Source organism: Salmo salar, chromosome ssa09, assembly GCF_905237065.1.
Source record: "Salmo salar chromosome ssa09, Ssal_v3.1, whole genome shotgun sequence".
In the NCBI taxonomy this organism is placed as follows: domain Eukaryota; kingdom Metazoa; phylum Chordata; class Actinopteri; order Salmoniformes; family Salmonidae; genus Salmo; species Salmo salar.
The window spans coordinates 131,932,646-131,955,439 of NC_059450.1; the positions used below are offsets into that span (position 1 = coordinate 131,932,646).

Below are 22,794 nucleotides of genomic sequence, written 5' to 3' on the forward strand. Positions count from 1 at the left end.
ACGTAGCCGTCATACCGCTCAGGAAGGAGACGCGTTCTGTCTCCTAGAGATGAACATACCTTGGTGCGAAAAGTGCAAATCAAACCTAGAACAACAGCAAAGGAACTTGTGAAGATGCTGGAGGAAACAGGTACAAAAGTATCTATATCCACAGTATAACGAGTCCTACATCGACATAACCTGAAAGGCCGCTCAGCAATGAAGAAGCCACTGCTCCAAAACCGCCATAAAAAAGCCAGACTACGGTTTGCAACTGCACATGGGGACAAAGATCGTACTTTATTGGAGAAATGTCCTCTGGTCTGATGAAATAAAAATAGAACCGTTTGGCCATAATGACCATCGTTATGTTTGGAGGAAAAAGGGGGAGGCTTGCAAGCCGAAGAACACCATCCCAACCGTGAAGCACAGGGGTTACGGCATCATGTTGTGGGGGTGCTTTGCCGCAGGAGGGGACTGGTGCACTTCACAAAATAGATGGCATCATGAGGAGGGAAATTATGTGGATATATTGAAGCAACATCTCAAGACATCAGTCAGGATGTTAAAACTCGGTCTCAAATGGGTCTTCCAAATGGACAATGACCCCAAGCATACTTCCAAAGTTGTGGCAAAAGGGCTTAAGGACAACAAAGTCAAGGTATTGGAGTGGCCATCACAAAGCCCTGACCTCAATCATATAGAAGATTTGTGGGCAGAAATGAAAAGGTGTGTGCGAGCAAGGTGGCCTACAAACCTGACTCAGTTTACACCAGCTCTGTCAGGAGGAATGGGCCAAAATTCACCCAACTTATTGTGGGAAGCTTGTGGAAGGCTACCTGAAACGTTTGACCCAAGTTAAACAATTTAAAGGCAATGCTACCACATACTAATTGAGTGTATGTAAACTTCTGACCCACTGGGAATGCAATGAAAGAAATAAAAGCTGAAATAAATCATTCTCTCTACTATTATTCTGACATTTCACATTCTTAAAGTAAAGTGGTGATCCTAACTGACCTAAAACAGGGAATTTTTACTTGGATTAAATGTCAGGAATTGTGAAAAACTGAGTTTAAATGTATTTGGCTAAGGTGTTTGTAAACTTCCGACTTCAACTCTACATGTACTTGGCAAATAAAAGCGATTCTGATTTGGGCTATGAACTATGCTTCAGCAGCCTCTATCTGCCATTAGCCAGCTCCACTGTACGGCCAGCAGGGCACACCTTGGCAATGCCTTAAAAGCATGAACATGTTCTTAATGTCACCAAAGTGAGTTTAAATGATGTAGATTGAACGCTATCCTTGGCATGTGGCTTCATATGTTTTTTACGCTCATATCCGTGTTGATCATGATCTCATATACTGTACCTACTGTGTGTATGTCAGTGATTAAGTGCCTTGCAAGGAATGCACATAAGAGTGCTTGTGTGACAGGCTGGGGGATGGTGGTGGGGTAGGGGGTTGTTGCATAGTGATAGCACCCACCGTCTGTGCCGCCTGACATTACCATGCTGGGTCAGGGCACCAGTGCCCGATACCAGACACCTCAGACCTTTGCCATTTGCCATTTGATTTGATGTGTTGCAGGGGGGCAGAGTGAGGGATGGCACACTGCCAGTGAAGCCCTGCCTTTTTCAGACCACCTCATCAGAATCTGCCCTGGCATAGGCATCTCTGCCTTGGCCCCGCTACCCCTGCCCGCCAAGGCTCAGGACAGGAATACAGCTAGCTGGGGCACTCTGGGACACTCTGGGGCACTCGCTATAGGAACACTGTATATCATGTTGGTATATGAGCTTCTCAATGAAAACACAGAACAGAGCTGGCTCATTACCAAAGAGAAGTTTGCATTACAGTATATAGTGAATGTATGTATTTGAAGATAGATTATTTTGTGGCACTGACCGTGTCAATGTTCTGTGTCATGATGTTCCAATTCGTTGAGCGTAAAGTTGGTGGTGCAAGTAGAGCTCTATATTTCAGGTACAGCGTTCTCTCTCTTTTTCTTCCATGTCAAAAAGCAAGTCATAGCAAGGTTTTGGCTATGGATCCATATCCGATATGTATGGAAATTATACAATGATTTCACATGTGCTGTGAATAGCCTATCAGGAAACGTGCACACATGGTGTGTGTGTGTACATGTGTGCATCTGGCTGCTCTTGCTGACAGGGTAATTGATCTGTTCAGTGTTGCATGTGGACCTAATGTGATGCATGAGATTCCGCTGAAATTCTTACTTTCACATGAGGTTCGTGTCTCTGTTCCATTGGTCTTTATTTCTGAATGCATAAAATAAGACAAGGTAATCACCATTTGACATTCAGTGACACCTCAATGAAATATTTCCAGCACAGGTGATAAAAGCTGCACTTTTTGATTAGTCTCTCGGAAGGTAAAATAGCTATCTCACTCATCTCAGGTATTTGATGGAAGCCGAATCACAGACTGCATTGTGTGAGCTGCCACTGTTTGGCACAATGTGGTGAAACTCTTCAACACAACACTAGGGGCTCTATTCAATCCGTAGGACTGAAGATCAGCTTTATTGCAAGATTGACAATTAAAGGCAATGTTCCCGTGGTCGCGGAGACTACATTTACGGTAAATGCTGCATATGTCGGCTCAATCAGAAATTACCTTTAAATGTGAACTGCGCTAGAATGCAAATATTCTGCGCTACGGATTGAATTGAGCCCTGGTGCTGAAAGACAATCTTATTGATGTGAATGGATTCATTCCTTAAAAGTGACAAGAAAAATAAAATGAGAAGACAGCCGCTTTGTGAAACATTTACATTTACATTACATTTACATTACATGACGTGAAACCATTATGCAATTCATTTTTATTGCCAAGTTGATTTTGTGTATAGAAACAAACAAAAAACATACAATTCTCACAATGGCTTAAAACAAATAAAAGCCTTATATCAAACATGAATTATTAAGACACAATTGAAATGTACACAAAACAATGACCTATAAAACATTTAGACATGCAATAAATACATTCATTTCACTAAAGAAAAATAAGAACAATATTGACAATGTAAAGTAGAAAAATACTGTTTGTTTTTTTGTGTATTGCTTTCTATTCAAAACCTTGGTTTTTATTTTCAAGAAAGCACTTCAAAAAATGTTTATATTTGAATTTTTTTTTTTTTTTAAATACTGGTGTGCTTGTTTGGTAAATAAAGTTGAATCATATCTGATGTCAATTGTTTGTTTTACTGTAAGTTCAGTGCTTCTGTCTTCCCCTTTCTCTGTCTATCCCTATTCAGTCTACATGCCTGTTGAACTTTCCAACTCTGCAACCACAAATTCTAATTCTACTTCCACCTCAATCAACGCAGTAATCTTTAAAAGATGATGGACCAAATCCACCATTTCTATATGGGATCAAATTGGTTGTGTGTGAGAGTGTGTGTGTAAATGGGGAGTGTGTTTAGGAGAGTGTGTGGACCCTCGGCTCTGTGACATTCTGGCAGGCGTCTCAGTGTGTGTTCAGTTCAGGCCGTCAGTAACATTGCCTCTGCTTTAGTAATGAATTTTTCTACAAGAACTGACACTCCAAATGGAGCAGGGAAGGCTAATTTAATCTGACCTAATCTGGAACAGCCAGTCATGAACAGTGACAGGGCAGTCTGCCATCCAGCTGTGTTTTTTCGTGTGTCTGCATTTTGTTTGTGTCTGTGTGTATCTGTGTACTCATACATGACGCTTAGACCCCAGATTAGATCAGATACTGAACTGCTATTTTCACCAAAATAGTTGTGTTTTCCTGTTAAGTTGTTTGTTGTTTCAGTCAATTCACTTTAGGAGAAGTACCGTAAATGAATCATATCAATAGAGTCAAGCCTTGAGAAACGGCAATATGATATTCTAGATTGCACGGTGTCTTCTTAGTCTGTCTTGTCTGTTGATCAGGTCTGCGGTCTGACTATTTCACTGCCTGGTGGAGACAGAACGCTCCAAGCAAAACATACTGAAGAAGACATGGGGCAGCCACCAGCCACATCTCTCTCCTCTGCTTGAACAAAGACTGTCTGTCTCTGTCATGTGGAGACTGGGTGATGATTTGAAGGCCTGGCAAGAAGACCCGTGCTGAAGGGCACCCAGACTGAGACGCCAACATGAAAACCTGACGATGCATCAGCTTACCGCCACTCAGTTTTTTCTATGTTGTTTACTTAAGCTATGACTGGTACTTCAACTCTCTCATTCTTTCTCTCCCTCTCCATCTCAGCAGATGACTTGGCTGGTGGAGCTGTGGTCTGGCTCAATTGTGCAATTTCATCCACTCATGTTTACTTTACTGGCATCTTTCTTAGCATATTTCCCTCTGAACATTTCTTTCTCTTATTATCCTGCGTTTCCTCAATAATGATGCTCTCTGTCTCTTATATTCCTTTGAAATATAATTCTTGACTTGAAAAGCAAGCACATAATAACGTCGTCAAATTTTGAAGTTCATTTTGGAACTTGATCAGGGTGTTAAGAAAAATAAAGTAGTTGTTCGCATAAACATTTAGACAACTGTCTTCTTCAGCAGGAAAAACAACTGGAAGCGACTTGATCATGGGAGAGAGGAGGCGTAGGGAAGGAGGAGTAGAGGAGGAGGGTTGTTAGCGTGGGCTAGTGGTTCATGCTGAGTGTCAAGAAGAGAGCGGGAGACAGACAGAGAGGTGAGAGCAGTGCTTTGAGGTAACGAAGGAAGAAAAAGTGGGAGATCAGTGGTTGGATCGGGGAGAGAGGAAAAGGAGGACAAGGAGGAAGAAACATGCGAGAGGAAAGGCGATTGAGGAGGGTTTTAGGGGGTCACGAGGGTAATAAAAATCATAATTCAATGAATTTTCCAGATAAGTGCAGTTTGGGGGAATAAATGGAGGAAAGCAGCTGCTGGTAATAAAGGCCAATGAAAGTGTCAAGTCTCTCCTTCCCTTCTAATTCAACCCGGTCCACTGTGGGAACCAGTGGAGGCTCCTCAGAGAAGGAAGGGGAAGACCATCCTCCTCAGTGAATTTCATAAAAATAAAAATGGTAAAACATTTAAAAAGTTCTCCTTTTTAGATAACACTATACAAAATATATTCACGTCACCAAATAATTGATTCAAACACTTTTTTTGCAATGAAGGTCTACAGTAGCCTCAACAGCACTCTGTAGGGTAGCACCATGGTGTAGCCAGAGGACAGCTAGCGTCTGTCCTCCTCTGGGTACATTGACTTCAATACAAAACCTAGGACCTCATGGCTCTCACCCCCTTCCATAGACTTAGACAGTAATTATGACACCTTCCAGAGGATGTCCTCCAACCTATCAAAGCTCTTGCAGCATGAACAGACATGTTGTCCACCCAATCAAAGCATCAGATAATTAATCTAGTACTGAAAGCATAAGCTACAGCTAGCTAGCACTGCAGTGCATAAAATGTGGTGAGAGAGAGAGTTTGAAAAAAAAATGGCAGTCTTACTTACTTAGCTAGCAAATGCAGCTAGCTAGTTTAGCCTATTCAAACAACCTGCTCAAAACAGAGGGATGCTATGTTGCTAGCTGGCTATGATTATCCAACACAACACTGGAACTCTTCCAATTCATGGTAAGCTTTTGGTTTTACTAATTTATTGCCACCGGGGCCCATCTGTGTAAGTGCTAAACTGCTTACTGACTGTACATTGTAAACTTACTGTTTGATTGTAGTGGGTTTACTAACACGTTAGTTATTATAGCTATGTTGACTAGGACGTTACTTTAGCTAATATGGTGACAACAGTGTAGACCGTGTGTAGCGGTTCTGATATGGTTTGGAAAGGTTTTTTCGCCTGGTCACAGATAGCTGATGTGTTGTGCATTGAAGTCCACAAGCGAAGGGAAAAGGTGGGAGGAGGAGAGTGCATAGATGACAGAAGGAATACAATGTGGCTGCTATGAAAGTGAACTGTGTTTACGCGTGATCAGGGGTGTATTCATTCTGACGATTCTGTTGAAAAAAACGAAACGGGGATAAACATACATCAATTTGTCCAATAGAAACTCTCGTTTGCAACTGGTGGACTAATGATTACATCCTAGATCAGCTAGATACAGGCAAGAGTGTCACCTCAAATGTTTCTCTCGACCTGTGTGCACCTACATTGTAAACTTTCATTCATAGGCTAGTTTGTAGCAACCTCATGATGGGTATAGGGAACATTTGATTATCATGTAGTAGCCTAAACCTAGCAAATTACATTGAACTGGGTGAATGGAATCTGAATGACAGTCATCCAATATGCTGCAATAAAAATAAGGCCATGCTCAAACATTTTTTGTTGTTGTTAATAGACCAATAAGAAAGAGAATTCCAAACCTCTCTGCCAATGACAGCTAGTTTTAAATTTGCCCCTCCCTACTCAGACCACTCCCAGACAGACTTGCTTGAGAAATTGCTCTTTGCTAAGAAGTTATTTTTGGGGATAATTTTGATTGAAACAATCAAAGTAAGGTACTTAATTAATACCCAGAAAGGGTGTAATATTTAAATAAAAACAGCTTCATTAGACCTTTAATTTGTTAAGAGCTTTCTGAAAGTAGAGCACACTAAGCATTGTACAATATAAGAGTGGACATGGGTTTACTCTTTAAAAAATATATAAAAAAATAAAAGAAAGGAAGGAAGAAGGGAAAAGATAGGGAGGCTCTTAATGTTTTCTGAATGGCGAGGTTTAGAACTAAGATCAGTCTTTCATATTTAAACAATGGGCTTATGTCCACCCTGCTGAGCTCTCCATGCTCCTCTCCCTCCCTACTCCCTCCCAATCTTCATCTGTGTCTCTATCGGTCTGCAAGCAGAAACACACTGCACATCCTGCTCAACGCTAAGGCCCAGCCAAGAGTTCACTTCCTGCTCCTTCACTCCTCTGCTCTCCTTCACACCAGAACTATTCCCAGAGCATACATTAACAGCCATTCATATACTCAAATAGCATGTGGACACAAACAGACAACCCAACACTTCCCCCTTTAAACTCACACACACACACACACACACACACACACACACACACACACACACACACGGCCCCCCTATATGTAATTTCAGAACAGTAACGCTGGACATTATCTCGCTCTCTCTTCCTGTACAGATTTGGAGTGGCAGTGGAAACTATTTCTTTCTTGTTTTAACGGCGCGAGAAAAGGAAACGGGAGATAGACTTTCAGTGAGAGTGAACTAATGAATGAGAGACAGAACAAGCAGGAGAGATTTATATTCCCACCATCTTCAAATGGGCTGTTCCCTCTTGTCTATGGGGCTTCACATGTCTGTGGTCCAACCTCATACTGCCATGATAAATAGAAGATTGATACTGTCCACTGCCCCTGTCAATTCACATGTCATTTAAACTAGTTTCTTATGTTATAACAAAACAGCTGTGCCCATACAGTTTCCATGCAGACTATTTTTCTAAATTAACTTTGGAGCCAAGTGTGGATTTTTGTGTTTCACGTAGGCTGCTGGGAACCGCTGCATGTCCTGCAGTCCAAAACAAGCTGGCTTAAAGTGTGTTTGTGTATAAATACACACAGCCTTATTCATCATCAGCTCACAAAGCCTCCTCCAGAGAAATGGGTCAAACAACTTGAGGCTATAGCTTTCATCCACTCAGAGTCCAGCCACTGTTTATCTGTTTAGGGAAATATTGATAAATACATCACTCCTCGTGTGCAACCAAACACGTCACTAAACATTAAGGCTTCGGGTGAAAAATAAAATACCTCATTCACATAGACAGTATATATGTTTCTTTGGAACCAGAGGTATTACCTTTATGTCTTGCCTTACAAGCCCTATCAACATTTACATTTGTATATTCTGTTGAATTAAAGTTAACAATTTGGTTTCCAAAGGTAAGAGAAAATCACCAGCTTGACTTTTCCTTATTAAGATAATGTCATTGGTCAAACCCATACAAAGCCTCTATTAGGACAGTAAAAAAGGAACATGTACACAGCCTATTAAAGTAAGAGGAAAATGTTAATATCACATGTTATCAACAAAACCGTAAGACAAGTAAAACATCTCATAACCATGAAATTACCACAGGTTTAACACAGGACTATTGTCCCCTCAAAATAAAAAATGAAAATGTATGTAAATGTCTGTGCTGTGTATCTGCATGTACGTAAGTGTGTACGTGTGTGTTGTTTGGTTGGTGTGTAGCTAAAGCATTGCGTCCCCATGCTGGGTTCAGTCCTGAGGTAAGCACCAGTTTTACTTTGCTTTGGTTCAAAATCAAGAAAGAGAAAGAATATGTGACAGAAAAACAACACCTTGATATGCTCATTATGCTACAGAATAAAACCCTTCAATTAATGTTGTACATTAATACAATCCCACAATAGTAGGGCTTATTGTCTCAGTCTCCAAGCTAAGGTTTTAAGATTCACTAAGTCTATCACAGTGCATTCATGGCTTTAGTCTTCACATTCACCTACTGAGGTTGGCATTGGCACTATAGTGGTCAACAAACTCCAATCTGACATAAAGTCCGACAACATAGACAAATAATAAGCCAGCATGCTCTTTGGAATAAACATTCTAAAACATTTAACAAAACAATAAGTGCCTTCAACCCCAAACCCATAAGTGCTCATCAGTTGATAGAGACGTGCCACTGTACTGTACTGTGCTTGATAGCCTCCTAGCAGGGAGACAGGGAAGGGCAGATGTAGGACTCGGCTCGGCAGTGCTCGGGTGTCTTGTTATGGTGTGGATCAGAGGGGCTGGATGGCAGGCATGAAATGGGGCGTCAGGCCGACAGACAGTGTGAATTGTCAGGGAGAATGTGAGATTTCACAGGGATTACTGGAAGACTGGGAGGCCAGCAGCTGGGGTGTGCTGTGCTGTTCACCCACACAGACTGCGCGGCCTGCCGCCGCACCACGAGCAGAGCACTGTCAGAGGCAGCTAGCGCCCAGCTCTCATGTTCACAACGCCGTCACATTAGCAGCTCCCAGTCCCTGTGTGTGTATTAAGGCAGCAGCGGAGCAGTCACTTTGGCCTGTCAATGATAGCATGGCCCTCTGTCAGAGTTGAGACTACTATGGGTCAAAAGAATTCAAAGTGGTTAGTACTATTTATGCGCAGAATGGGACAATTGTCAGTGCTGATAAATCATCTGTGTTAGAGGGAATTGCTGCTATTGATAGAGACTGATTAGTGGTAACTGACTCAAGCCTCTCAGCACTGACTTGGATGGCCTCTCTGTGCTCTCCTCTGGTGAGTTGTATAGCTGTACCCACCATTGTGAATTCACTGAACAAAAATAGAAACGCAAAATGTAAAGTGTTGGTCCCATGTTTCATGAGCTGAAATAAAAATCCTAGATATTTTCCATACGCACAAAAAGTTTATTTCTTTCAAATGTTGCGCACAAATTTGTTTACATCCCTGTTAGTTTGACAAGATAATCCATCCAGCTGACAGGTGGCATATTAAGAAGCTGATTAAACAGCATGATCATTACACAGGTGCACCTTGTGCCGGGGACAATAAAAGGCCACTTCAAAATGTGTAGTTTTGTCACAACACAAAGCCACAAATGTCTCAAGTTTTGAGGGAGCGTACAATTGGCAGGCTGACTGCAGGAATGTTCACCATAGCTGCCAGAGAATTGAATGTTAATTTCTCTACCAAACTGCCTCCAACGTTGTTTTAGAGAATTTGGCAGTACGTCCAACCAGCCTTACAACCGCAGACCACGTATAACCACACCAGCCCAGGACCTCAACATCCGGCTTCTTCACCTGCGGGATCATCTGAGGGGGTATGCCCTTTTGTGGGGAAAAACTCATTCTGATTGGCTGGGCCTGGCTCCCCAGTGGGTGGGCCTATGCCCTCCAAGGACCACCCATGGCTGCACCCCTGCCCAGTCATGTGAAATCCATAGATTAGGGTCTAATGAATTCATTTTAATTGACTGATTTCCTTATATGAACTTTATATCAGTAAAATCTTTGAAATTGTTGCATGTTGAGTTTATATCTTTGTTCAGTATATTTCACAACGTCACAGGCAACACCCATGCTTCGTCTACACTCCACACCACTGGATGTTGAAGCCATGGAGGAGGATTGGCGTGTCATCAGTTGGGTATGCACCACGATGCGTCCCAGTTGTGAGATCACAGGGTTGTGCTCCTCGCTACTTTTCAATAACAATTTGAAGGCACTTGGATGCAAGTCAAAAAATTATTTGAAAAATACCAATAAAGAGAGGTTATGGGTTCAAAGGGTTATGGCACTGGGTTCAAAGGGTTATGGCACTGAGTGTACAAGTCATTAAGCTACTATTACTGTCACTTAACATCAGTCTCTCTGTACACAACATCATGATCAGAGAGTACGTAACAACGGTAGAAAAACAAAGCACAGATAACTTTACCTAAATGGTGGAGCGAATGCTGTTTTCAGTTAGTCCCTCCCTCGTGACTAGAACAGCTGGAGCATGGGGTAAAACTGGATAGGGAGAGAGAGAAAATCCAGTACCCCAAAAAACAAAATTAAGAAAAAGTGTTCCAATCAATTGCAAATCCCAAAGCTTTGGTTTTTTCTTTTGTCCAACGGTCCTTTCAGTTCTGGATAGGAGCCCTGAATCTTGTCCATATGTGCTTATTTCCCATTTTATGTACAATTACAATAGTAGTAGTACAAAAGTACACTTAGTACACAGGTGTAGGGTCAGATTACAACACTTTCTGGCAACAGTTTCTTTGGTTTTTCATTATGTACAAAAAACAAAGAAAAATTGATTTTTGGTTCTCAATTTGTTTTTGGCTTAGTGGTTTGCGTATACATAAATACTACACTGTTTTGAGTGGGCATTCCTTGGTCAAAATATAATAGTAATAGTACGTTTCTCATTCTAGGAAGGTCTTTGAAATGCATATAATGCAAACTTTGGAAAGAAAGGCACTTATAGGAGTCTACACAGTTTGTGTGCATTCTTTAGGCCAAGTATTGGCCTTAGTCAGAGGTGCAGATACTGATGGAGTTGAGGTGAATGACGTTAGAATACTGTAAGTTAAGTTGTGTGCCCACAGGACTGTGTGGTAGCCAAGGCCTTGCTGGGGGTGACTGGTCAGAGGGTCTTAGCTGGGGGAGTAGCGTTCAATGGTATGAGAGTGGGAATCAGAGAGGGACCCTGGGGGAGGGGGCAGGGCCTGGACCCCCAGGACATCCATCTTGTCATGGTGGCTGAAACGCAGGTGTTCTGCTGCCAGTTTGGACAGCGGGAACAGGCTCTCCATGGCATGCTCTGCCAGCAGCTCAGAGGCCTTCTCCTGCTTCAGCCCCAGGTGCTCTGCTGCATATTTACTCAGGGGGTAAATCCCCTCCGCAAAGTCCAGCTTCAGCTTGCCGTCGGCCGTCAGAGCCCCTCCGCCCCCCACTGCTGTGCATCTTCATGTGGCTGATGAGGTTGCGCTGCTGGGCGAACTTGCCCCCGCACACCTGACACTCGTAGGGCTTCTCCCCGGAGTGGATGCGCATGTGCTCTGTGAGGCGGTACTGGCGGGTGAAGCGCATGCCGCAGTGGTCGCATGCAAAGGGCTTGAGTCCCAGGTGGCTGCGCATGTGGCGGGTCATGGTGCCGCGCTGGGTGAACTTCTTGCCACAGATGCTGCAGGGGTAGGGCCTTGTCAGCCAGTGGGTCTTCTCGTGCTGGCGAAGCGTGGCCGGGTCCTTGTAGGACTTCTCACAGGAGTTACAGCGATAGGGTCTGATGATCTCCCCCAGGACCCCAGGCGTTAGGCTCTGGCTGGACTTCCCCTCCAGGCTGTTCATGCTGCCATTACCGTTGCTACTGTTGTTTTGGGGGTTGCTGATGCCCATCTCCCCCCAGAGTACAGCTCCTCCTCTGTGTGGGTCTCCACGTGGGCATTGAGCTGCTCAGAGCTGGGGAAGCCCTTGTCACAGGGGATGCACACGTACAGGTTGTCCCCAAAGCTCTCAGGCTCGTAGGGTAGGTGGAACCTCCCCATGGCCCCTGTGGGTGATGGTCGACCCTCACTACTGCCTGTCCCCTCACTGCCTGAGCCACTCTTCTCATCCTCCCCATTACAGCCCACCCTACGGTAGCGATCATCGCTCTCCTCCCCTGCTTTGTGATGGTGGTTGTGATGCTGGTGGTCTTGGTCTCCGTTTCCACCCCCTTCTTCCTCATCCTCATCATCCTCTTCATCCTCAGCTGTGTAAGACAGTGGCTCATGCTTCACCCAGCGGTAGATGTTGCCCATCTCCCTGCTGGGCACTCCAGCCTCTGTGGGGGTGTCGGGGCTGAGGGGGCAGGGGTAGTGGTCTGGACCTTGGGAGCTGGAGCGGTGGAGGTGGGGCAGGTGGGGCCCCAGGGGCTTATTAAGGTGGGGGTAAGAGTGAGGTGGGAGAGACCCAGCCTGATCAGCCGTCTCCATCTTCTCTGTGGGGTAGGCCCCGCCATTGTTCCCCAGCATTGGGCTGGTGCGGCCGCTCAGCCCCCCCTCCCGCTCCTCATCGTGGTGGGGCAAGGCGTGAGCCAGGTGGGGGTGGGAGGGAGTGTTCTGGGACTGGGAGTTCGGGCTCTTCTTGGAGAGGTCCAGGCCATAGATGGGGGAGCAGTTTCTGTCAGAGTGGGCTGGGCGCAGGCTGGGCTGGGCAGGCAGGGCTGAGGGTGTGGAGGGGAACACCTGAGGGCCCTGAGAGGAGGTGGGGGCATACAACTCCCCTGCATGGGTGGCATGGGGGTGGGGCGGCAGCTCCTCTACTGGCGGGGCGCGGGGCGTGTGGGTGTTCACAACTCCCCCTGGGTAGCAGGACTGAATAACAGGGGTGGACACCCGATACCTGCCCCCTTCCCCTAAACCCAAACTATTGGGGCCCATCTTCCCATAGGGCAGAAAGGCAGGAGTGGGGCGGAGAGGGTACTTCCCATTTCTCCTCATCTTCTTCTTACACAACGCCACTAAGTCCAGCAGCTGCAGATAGCTAGCTGCAGCCAGCACGGACCCCAGGTTGGGCTCTGTTGGGGAGCTGGGGTCTCCCTCGGTCAGACGGCCCGTGTAGATGTAGTCTAGAATGACCCGGAACACCCCGGGACTCACCATCTCGTGGTCTAGGTTGATGAGGTTGTCATGGACGACCAAGGACTTCAGGTACAGGCTGCTGGCGGCCAGAATATTCTTGTGGGCTCGGAACAACGCGTTCTGCACCACGATGATGACATCACACAGGAAGCCCTTGGTGCGCTGGGTGTTGAGTTGCAGGAGGAGGTGTCTAGCATGACTTGGGACTTCCATGGCATGGAGCATCGTCGTCAGACCGCCACCTAAAACAGCAGATATCTGTAAACGTCATGCAGTACCAGTCAATATCTACTGTACATAGTTCCTCATTTTTCTATATTTTCTAATATGCTTGCATGATATTGTGGCACATTCCCCAATTACTTTTTGTCTTCTTTTTATCTATTTCAGTGAGACATTTAAAACGAATGTATTTTTCATACATAAAATGTAAGCACAGTGCTGACAAGGGTCTGATTTGGCATCCGTATTTAAGAAATAAATAAAGTGAACTAAAATCTACATCTTCAATTCGAATTTAAAGCAGTCAATTCAGGAAGTAAACTTAAATAACAATTTGAAATTTGAAAAAAAAAAAACAGGATCCATTTTCAATAACATCCCAATAAACTGAGGAGCATATAAACTATATATATTTTTTAATACATTTTGGAATTTTAAAATTAAAATCACTTCTGGAATTGACTGCCTTCAATTGGAATTGACCCCAACCCTGAACTCTGCCACTGTATCCCATTACTTAACTTGGTTTTGATGAATCATATTGATTCCATGTAAGGAAAAATGAACAGATAGGCTCCAGATATACAGTAAAGGCAGCACACATAGGAGTTACTCTATAAAAGTGAGCTATTGCTGTAAGTGAGCAGCAGTTGACATGGTTTTGTCATTATCAGAAACTGAAGTGTACACATTCACTTCCTAAACTGAAATGCTGAGAGAGAGAAAAATAAAGATACAGATATGGATATGTTTTTGTGTTGCCGGCTTCCATAAAAAATATTCCAGAGGTGGGGTGTGCAGTGTTTTAAACAAAGCAGAGAGTGAACATTTTGCAAGTATGATGAACAGCAGGTATAAACCTGCGGAGGGAGAAGACGAGTCCAAAAAAAGATGTGTCTTTGAGCTCCCATTCGGCCCAGTCATATAAGGAACTCTGATCACACAGGATGTAAATCAAGACAAAATGAGAAACTCCAATGCTTTAACTTGAGATTAACTCTGGAATTCTAATGCACACAAATGCTTCTCACATACCAACCACACACACACACACACACACACACACACACACACACACACACACACACACACACACACAGTTGTGTATTGTTGTACTAAGGCTTAAGTAAACATTATTAACTGAACAAATTTAGCAGGATGTATTGTTCAAACATTGGAGTCTGAGGATACTTTACTGATGAGATGAAACAGTTTGTAACTGTCCCTAAGGGCTTGGTCTCACTGATGGGAAACAAGCAACTGAATAAATATGTCCGACCGTGGTCTTCCTGACATAGGTTCATCATCTTATTGTTTATTTCATTGACTATAAGCCCCCAGTCAGAGGGACTGATGCATGAGATTGAAAGTGGACATTTAATTACCGACTGAGGCCTCCTTAAGACACTATTCTTCCCACATGGAGGCCCTGCAAGCCCTCTGCACAACACACATAAACATACCAAGGGATCCATCAAAAGAAAAGCTGTGTATGTGGTTCTTATACAGAGTTGTATACCCTGGCTGTCTCATAGCCTTCCATTCCTATCATTTAAAGACACACCTTAGTCTTAATGAGTTTGCGGTGTAGTTGAGTTGATATGTTGTTGTTTAGAATTACCCAAAAGGAACGTAGCAATTTAAAAAATGGTGTCGTTTTGGTGTAATAATAATCATAACCTATCCATTTACATTGCTTTCTCCCAGGTCGTATTTTAATAGAAATTCCACGATATGAGGAGCAAATCCAAAAAAAGGAACAGGTAATTCAATATTCCTCAGATGAGAATTGATATGCAAAGCGATGGGTAAGTTATACATTAACATCGCGAAGGATTTCAGTTATATATCTAAGCACTGTGCTACTCGATTGGTGCGTTGTGCGCAAAGCGCAGCCCTCATAGGCTTTTACGCATGAGGTTTGGACAGGCGCGGATGTTTCCCCAGGGTGAATGGGAGTGCACCATACACTTTTGTCTGTCACAACACGCTATTACACGGCCTGAGAGAATAAAAAGGCGGCATGAAACAGAGCTCTATGCTACACACTGTCCCCTTTACGCGCGTCGACATACATGACACCACCTTATGGGATGCCAGCCTTCAATTATAAAGAGGGTTTTACTTAAATGTTTCAATGGTAGAGGATAAAATATAGCAGGCATATTTATAAGTTAAGATTTTATTTTTTAGATTCTGGAAAAACTGTCACATTTACATGCGCATTTCATCTGTCTGACGAGCAGCAAGAGAGTGTGCTTGCATGTATGGCACAATGATGCTATACTTTGCTTGGGTTCGTTTCCGTTTGTTTGATCGCTATCATATTCGGATGTTTTATGAAATCGTTATCATGTCACACAAGTATACACAGGAACACGCACGTGCACACACACACGAGCGCTTGTAGCCTATGCGTAAAGGCGGGTTTGTCATTTTTACCATCGTTTGGATATATGAATTGCAAAAATAATATTAATACATTTAACGCGTTCAGTGAAAAAAAAACTATTTCAAATTATTAGCATGATCATCCAGTTAGAATGAACGAATGAACTGTCTGTCATATCTGTAGAATTTGTAGAATATGTACATTGTGTTTTTTTCTCTCAAGACGTCGAGTGAAAGAAAAGAAAGTAGTGGCCAAAATAAGTAATGTAGGCCCATTAAAAACCTTTGTCTGAGCATCATGCATTAACAGTTACTGTATCCCCTTGTCGGCCTATCAAAGACGGCTCTCTAATCCACTAAACCAATCAAACGTCTTAAAACGCATCTCAGTGGAAGGTTATGTTCACAATTCAAATATCATTCACGTGCACAAAATAGGACGAACCTACTTTACTTTTCATCTCTCTCTCGCTTTAACCTATAGATTGTTTATTCTCAATTAGTAAACATGTTTTAAAATAATGTGAAACATTTATCATCACAATAAGTGATATTTTGGAATTTGATTCACCTTCAGTAAGTGGCTGTTGATAATAACTTCTCAATAACCTCTATGGGCCCTGAAGGTTCTTGTGTCTGTCAAGCACATTCTGAATGTTTTCCTGTACCACGATTTGTTTCCGAATGGTTATAGGTGAATGCTATATTTGGTATAAGGGGGACTTCTTTGAAAACCGTGCTTGAGTCATCTTTGGGACAGTTTGGTGTCCATGATACCTGTGTTCTGTCTGGTTGTCACTGCTCTGGTTTGGGGTTGAGGCTGAGTTTAGGCTGAGGGGTTCTGCTCTGGGTTAAGAACACCCTCCACACTTCCCATTCACACATTCTGCCTGCCTAATTTTCAGGGAACGACTTTGTATGCATATAGGTTTACATGTTAATCAGTGTAGTCTTTTTTCGTTTGAGAATGGTCTATTTAAGACACTTAATAATTCATGAACGTTGCAAAGAAAACATATATACTTATTGATAGCAAATTAAATGTTCATTTTGTTTAATTTATGCTTTATTTAGTCTATGCTAAATGTATGTATTTAGAGGTTTCGACTAACAACGAATATTTGGAGAAATAGTTAAACTGTTTGTTTTCATGCTGTGAAATACTATCTATCTATCATTGCTGTTCTCATTTTGTTTAGGGGCATAACATGCACACCACAAGGAAAAAACAGTGAGACACTGAGCTCTATAGCCTTACGTGGCACGATATTTTAGTGAATGGGATGTATAAACGCAGTAGAGCATGAAACCTTATTTAATGACAAATACAACTGAGGCTTTAAAAGTAGCCTAAGGAGTGGGTGTCCTGCGCTTAGCCTAAGGAGTGCAGGGAGACGTCTCGAATTATATCCACAAGGTTTGATTTTTGATAAGGCCAGAGACCTTTGCTTTTTACACTTCCTCTATAGTCAGAAGGCTAGAGAAGTGAGTAGAGTTTTAGACAGTCGTCAAAACGAGGCTGTCACCTTATCAACGAAACCTTGCCTTTACCTTTGTTATGATTTTGATTCGCTATTTCGTTGACTTCCTTATCAGGGACATTTCAAATGCTGAAACTCGCGATCTGCGCGCCTCATCTCTCTAGAATAGAGACCCCAGACTTCCATTCATAATCCCGACGGGAGACAAGTGCACACGAGCTCCTTTATTAAAGGGGCCTCCTAAAAAATAACTCACAGGCTAAGGTTTTACATTTTTTATTTGTTTTAAACTATGTTCTGGCTGTTAGTTTCCTTGTCAACCACTAACTTGCATGAGATAGGCCAACAAAACTTATATTTTTAAATGTGCCTCCTTTTTTAAAAGGTATTTTGCCTGCAGTAAAGTTTGTAAAGTTGTAAAAGATAAGTCTAGTTTTGTGCAACCATGTCTTAATTAAATCATTAGATTTGATTGAATACACACCGAGATGGGAAGTAGGCCTGCAAACTCAAATTTGCCCTTTTAACAAAACAGACTCGCCTACTTCTGAGTCCTGTCAACTTCTTCAGAAAATGTAATTATATTCCTACTCAATGCGTCCATTAGGCCATAGATTTTTACAACATTTCTTATTAAATACATCGTTTATCAAGAAATTGACCATTAGAGAAGTAATTTGTTATTCAGGCTTATAGGCCTATTTCCTTTAAAGATAGGATACAACAACAAAACGACATGATATACATGATTTAGGTATCTTAAATCTCGCTTTCGCAATTCCTACTTCTGTAATCTTGTCCTTGCATTAGACACATCCCGAGACTTCAACGCGCATAAAACCATCCCTGACTTCTATAGTGCATCACCAGTCGTTATCTCAGTCTGATAACCATGAGTCTACAATAAATAATCTCCGCAAATATCGTACAAACGGAAATTCAAGCAGCCCTACATTTCATTGAAATAACTATAAATTAGTGATAGCCTATGACATACTGTGTTGCGTACTGTGTTGTCAATATTTTTGTGATTGATGATTGATGTTTTGATAAACGACATCAATTAAATGTTGACATAGCAACGTGCAGAGGGGTTGGGAGAGGAACAGAACAGGAACAGATAAAGCCGTCATCGCTCTGGCTAAAATAGAATCAACTCCATGTGAAGCACCATGAACCCTTCATTAGTCCGATGCTAGGCGAGCTGTGACCTATAGCTGCACTGTGGTGGAAGGGGGGTGAACGCTGCACCGAGACCCACTGCATCAATTTACTACCACTGACTGACTGAGGACGAGGCATCATGCTGAACACCCAGAGACTGAACTACGCTGTTTTCTGTATAAAAGCTAGATACCTACACAACCATCTGATAGCAAATAATCCAATAGAAATCTGACCTTGTTATAGTGTATATAGAATTTAGTCCAGTGATCCATTTAACATGATACAATTGTGTAGTCTATTCGTAATTTGTTGGAGCTGAGAATGTTTGAATCAAACAAAAGACTGCTCACATAAGCAACCATGTCTTGTTACAAATAAACATCTATTAACTAATGGGTTCCATCGCAAAATTAGGAAAACATTACTATGATTTTAAAAGTTCCTCATTTGCATTCAAAATACACAAACACTAACCAAACACTGAACCCGCGATAAACCCCCTATGTTCACATTAAAATCGCTAAAAAGTGAAATATTGTCAATATCTGGTCTCAATAATTTTGCCTGTTCTGTAACTGTAGTGGTCTTTAAAAAGCTGGTATTGAAACGTTACCTGGATGCCCGATCTCTTCTGCCATCCGATCTAAGTCTCCCTTAATGATCATCTCAGCAGTCTTTTGGAGTAATTTCTGACGTTTCAACTTTGAACTGCCAGCCTCCAAAAACCATGCCAGTTTTCCAAGCACGACTGCCAAAACGTTTTATTATTAATTGCTATGAATTTCTTGTTACTCTCTCCGTCCTCCCTCCCTCCCTCCCTCTCTCTCTCTCTCTGTGTCCTCCTTCCCTCGCTCTATCTGCCCCTCCCCTCTCTTTCTCACCCCCTCCTTTAAAAAAATACGTGCTTAGTCCAGCATTAGTTTCCTCCTGTTTTATTTTAGTAATTTCCTTGGCTATTTTTTGTGTCGAGGCTATAACGCACAATAATGGAGCCTCTATGCGCCGTAAGTGTTTTAGCACCCCGTGCGATGTCAGTCTATAATAAAACTCAAAGTTAAAATCGAGGGCAGGAACTTCATTCAACTGACCCCAACTTGAACTTCACAACACATCGCGACTTCGTCTTAAAGAGACAGGCCTTTATTGTATATCCCACAGCAGTTTCGTACTGAACTGAAGTTTGGAGACATATGAGACCCGTAAAAAAAATGCTTATTGTCAACAATTAGACCATGGGGAAATAGCCTACACACCGATAGATGATGGCTGGTTTATTCATATACCATTTGACTGAAACTGATCTTTAACACTACGCCCTTTAGTTCATGGATATTTCAATTAAACCTACTTATAAGGTTCATCCTATGATGTTTCAGTGGAGGCTGCTGAGGGGAGGACGGCTCATTATAATGGCTGGAATGGAGTCAATGTAATGGTATTAACCACAAGGAGACCATGTGTTTGATATGGTTGATACCACTCCATTGACTCCATTCCAGACATTATTATGAGCCTTCCTCCCCCCAACAGCCTCCACTGGATAGTTTAAAATGTGCTATTGATATGGTGTACTATTAGTGGGTAAACCGTTGATAGCCTATACGGATGTGACATTCTACAATCCAACCCCCATTGGCTAACTTAGAGTCACTTCATCGTTAAAGTTTGGTGTCTACTGATTGTAGCATAATGTCTAATGAGTCTCACCTGCTCAGGTAAAGACAAGCAGACAAGAGCTTACAGTAGACTGCCACGGCCCATATCCTGTGACACTCAGAGCACTGACAGAGGTGGTGGGGAAGAGCAGAACTCTGTCCCCTGATATTTATCCATCAAATATAAATATAAGGTAATCCTGCAACCATACACTATATAGTAACCTAGTAGTGCAGTCATTGGCCTTATTTCTTTTCATGCGTAAAACGTGGGCCTATTTTGGAGCGGAAAAGGTACCTAACTCTACGTTTGGGGTAAGCTACATATACACGCAGTTACAAGTGATTAAGTGTACCTACATTGTACTGTAAATTAGCCCCAAAATAATTACAATATACTGAACAAAAAAATGCAACAATTTCAAAGATTGTACTGAGTGAAACATCATTCAAGGAAATCAGTCAATTGAAAAATTCATTAGGCCCTAATCTATGTATTTCACATGACTGGGCAGGGGTGCAACCATGTGAGGGTATTGGCCAATCAGGATAAGTTTGCCCCAACAAAATATCTTTATTACAGACAGATACTCTTCATGCTGTTTAATCAGCTTCTTGATATGCCACACCTGTCAGGTGGATGGATTATTTTGACAAAGGAGAAATGATCACTATCAGGGATCTAAACAAATTTGTGCACAACATTTGCGAAATAAGCTTTTTGTGCATCTGGACAATTTCTGGGATCTTTTGTTCTTGTTTTTAGCTGATGAAACATGGGACCAAGACTTTACATGTTGTTTTCATAATTTTGTTAAATATATATTAATCATGACAGCTGTTATGGTTGTTTAGGGATTTTATGCAGTTTTGTTTGTTTTCAGGCCTACAGTGATTTCAGTGTTTTACACACAGTAGTACACAGTTCTGAATTTGATCATGTACAATTACAAATTATTGTAGCCTTTTCTATTTTTAATACACAGCAATGGGCCTAGTTGCACTGTTGTCTGACAATCTGAAAATCATCTCTCAATCAACTTTTCTAATTTACATCAGTTCTAAAACTTTTAGAAGCTGAGCATATGTCAAAGGATATATTTTTCTTCTACCAATTGACTGTAGGTATACCAATCTTTGGCTACTAATTGGAAATCGTTGTCACTGCAAATGGGCCTTTTGCCGTTATCAGAAACATCTTAAGTTAAACACGTTTGTTTTGAATTAGTATGGTACGTTTCCTCTCTCGAATCCTTCGAAGAAAAATAAGTAACTTTAGATTGAGAGACATTCTCGGGAGATTTTGTTTTAGATTTACCCCTAAGCAACCTCACGATAATTTAAAGCTTTTAAAATGCGATATAATTTAGGCGTCAGGTGCTGGCATGTTAAGTCTATACTTGCCAGCTGACAGACAACTGTTCAAAAAGTAAATAAATATATACATAAGTAGGAGAGCTCGTATTGGCTTCACTGACTGAATGCACCTGAAGTCGCGGTAAGTATGCAGACGTTATGTAAATATTCATGAGGCTAGCGGAGGCCATCGCGCGCTCTCTCCCAACTGTCATTTACCCACCTCGGACTCATGTCTGGTGTCGTGGCCGTTTGTGAAATCTTCTCCTCGGGATCCCCCCATCCAGACTTCCACGCTCACTCGCCTAAAATTCCGTGCTATTACCAACCTCTTCCGTGTTTTCTCCAACTCTCTATCACCGTTCGCCCTTTCTCTCTGCCCCGCACGCTCTTTTATTTCTCACGTGCAATAATACTATATCGACACCTCTTCAGATTTGGTCGGGGTCGGATCAGACCAGGGCTGATGGCCGGATGGGTGCGCCCACAGCGACACCCAATGGTTGGCATTCTAGGTTGTAATGTGCGCAGCAGCCTTCTGTGCGTAAAGTTACCGTCATTCACTGCTAAACCCGTTCATTTGCACTGTGTTTATATTCTATTTGGAATTAAGAAAAATCCATATTACACTTGCTTTGCCATTTCAGTGTATATATTTTCTCCATACTCCAAGCTGTATGTGAACTTCTTCTGTCAGATTCACTGTATTACCAGATATGCCGGCTTAATGGACGGCTCATAGAATAGATCAGTAAAGCACTTAAAACCGTATGGATGCCAGTCACTATTTGTTCCAAAACTTTCTAATGTGATATTTTTTTCCCTCAGTGGCACAAGCATGGGTAAAGACGGGCACAATACTTAACTCTCTATATAATCCATAATTTGAAAAATATCTAAAACTGTACCAAAAGCATGACAATTTTTTGCAAAATTTGATTAATTATTGAAAGCAGAATCATTGAGGTTAATATTGTGTTCATATTTACATTTCCCTTCTATTTTAGACAATCTGTTATTTTGAACAGGAAATTATATGCCAATTTGTCTGAACTCCTCATTTGATATGAAAATGTACCTGCTTACAATGTTTTACACAGGTGTTAGCATGGTGCTGACTACCAAATATGTAGCAGGTGTCTTTTTAAAATACCTATTTGCATGACAGAAATCAACAAGGTTTCCATAAGACATTTGATATGTCAATTTAGTTATTTTGGTCAATCAGTGACTTTCAATCTCTTATCTTTAATGATCATAACGACTCAACCGTTCCCTATAGACGATTCCATAAGCCTTGCTGTGGATTGTGACTGCTCCCTCCAACAGCCAATCCTCCCATTGTCTGACCAACGCCGTGTCAGTATGATAAGAGCTGCTACAGGTTATTATGAACACCACTGGACGGCTCCCTGATTATTTCACCATCATTATCTTGT

At 42.2% G+C, this 22,794-nt stretch overlaps 1 protein-coding gene and 1 long non-coding RNA gene across 2 annotated transcripts; both read right to left on the bottom strand.

The window, feature by feature from the left end:
* Nucleotides 1-7,138: 7,138 nt before the first annotated feature.
* Nucleotides 7,139-21,800, bottom strand: LOC123744740 (uncharacterized). The gene is made up of 2 exons (XR_006771171.1): nt 21,579-21,800; nt 7,139-9,067 (listed from the first exon to the last, which is right to left on the bottom strand). It is a non-coding gene; the product is annotated as an uncharacterized lncRNA (long non-coding RNA).
* On the bottom strand, nt 9,773-19,501 carry LOC106613039 (hypermethylated in cancer 1 protein-like). Its single transcript, XM_014214919.2, is given in 4 exon segments — nt 9,773-11,410; nt 11,412-11,862; nt 11,865-13,325; nt 18,958-19,501. Coding segments are annotated over 4 exon segments (2,259 nt in total). The 5' UTR covers nt 19,010-19,501; the 3' UTR covers nt 9,773-11,115.
* Nucleotides 21,801-22,794: the final 994 nt, after the last annotated feature.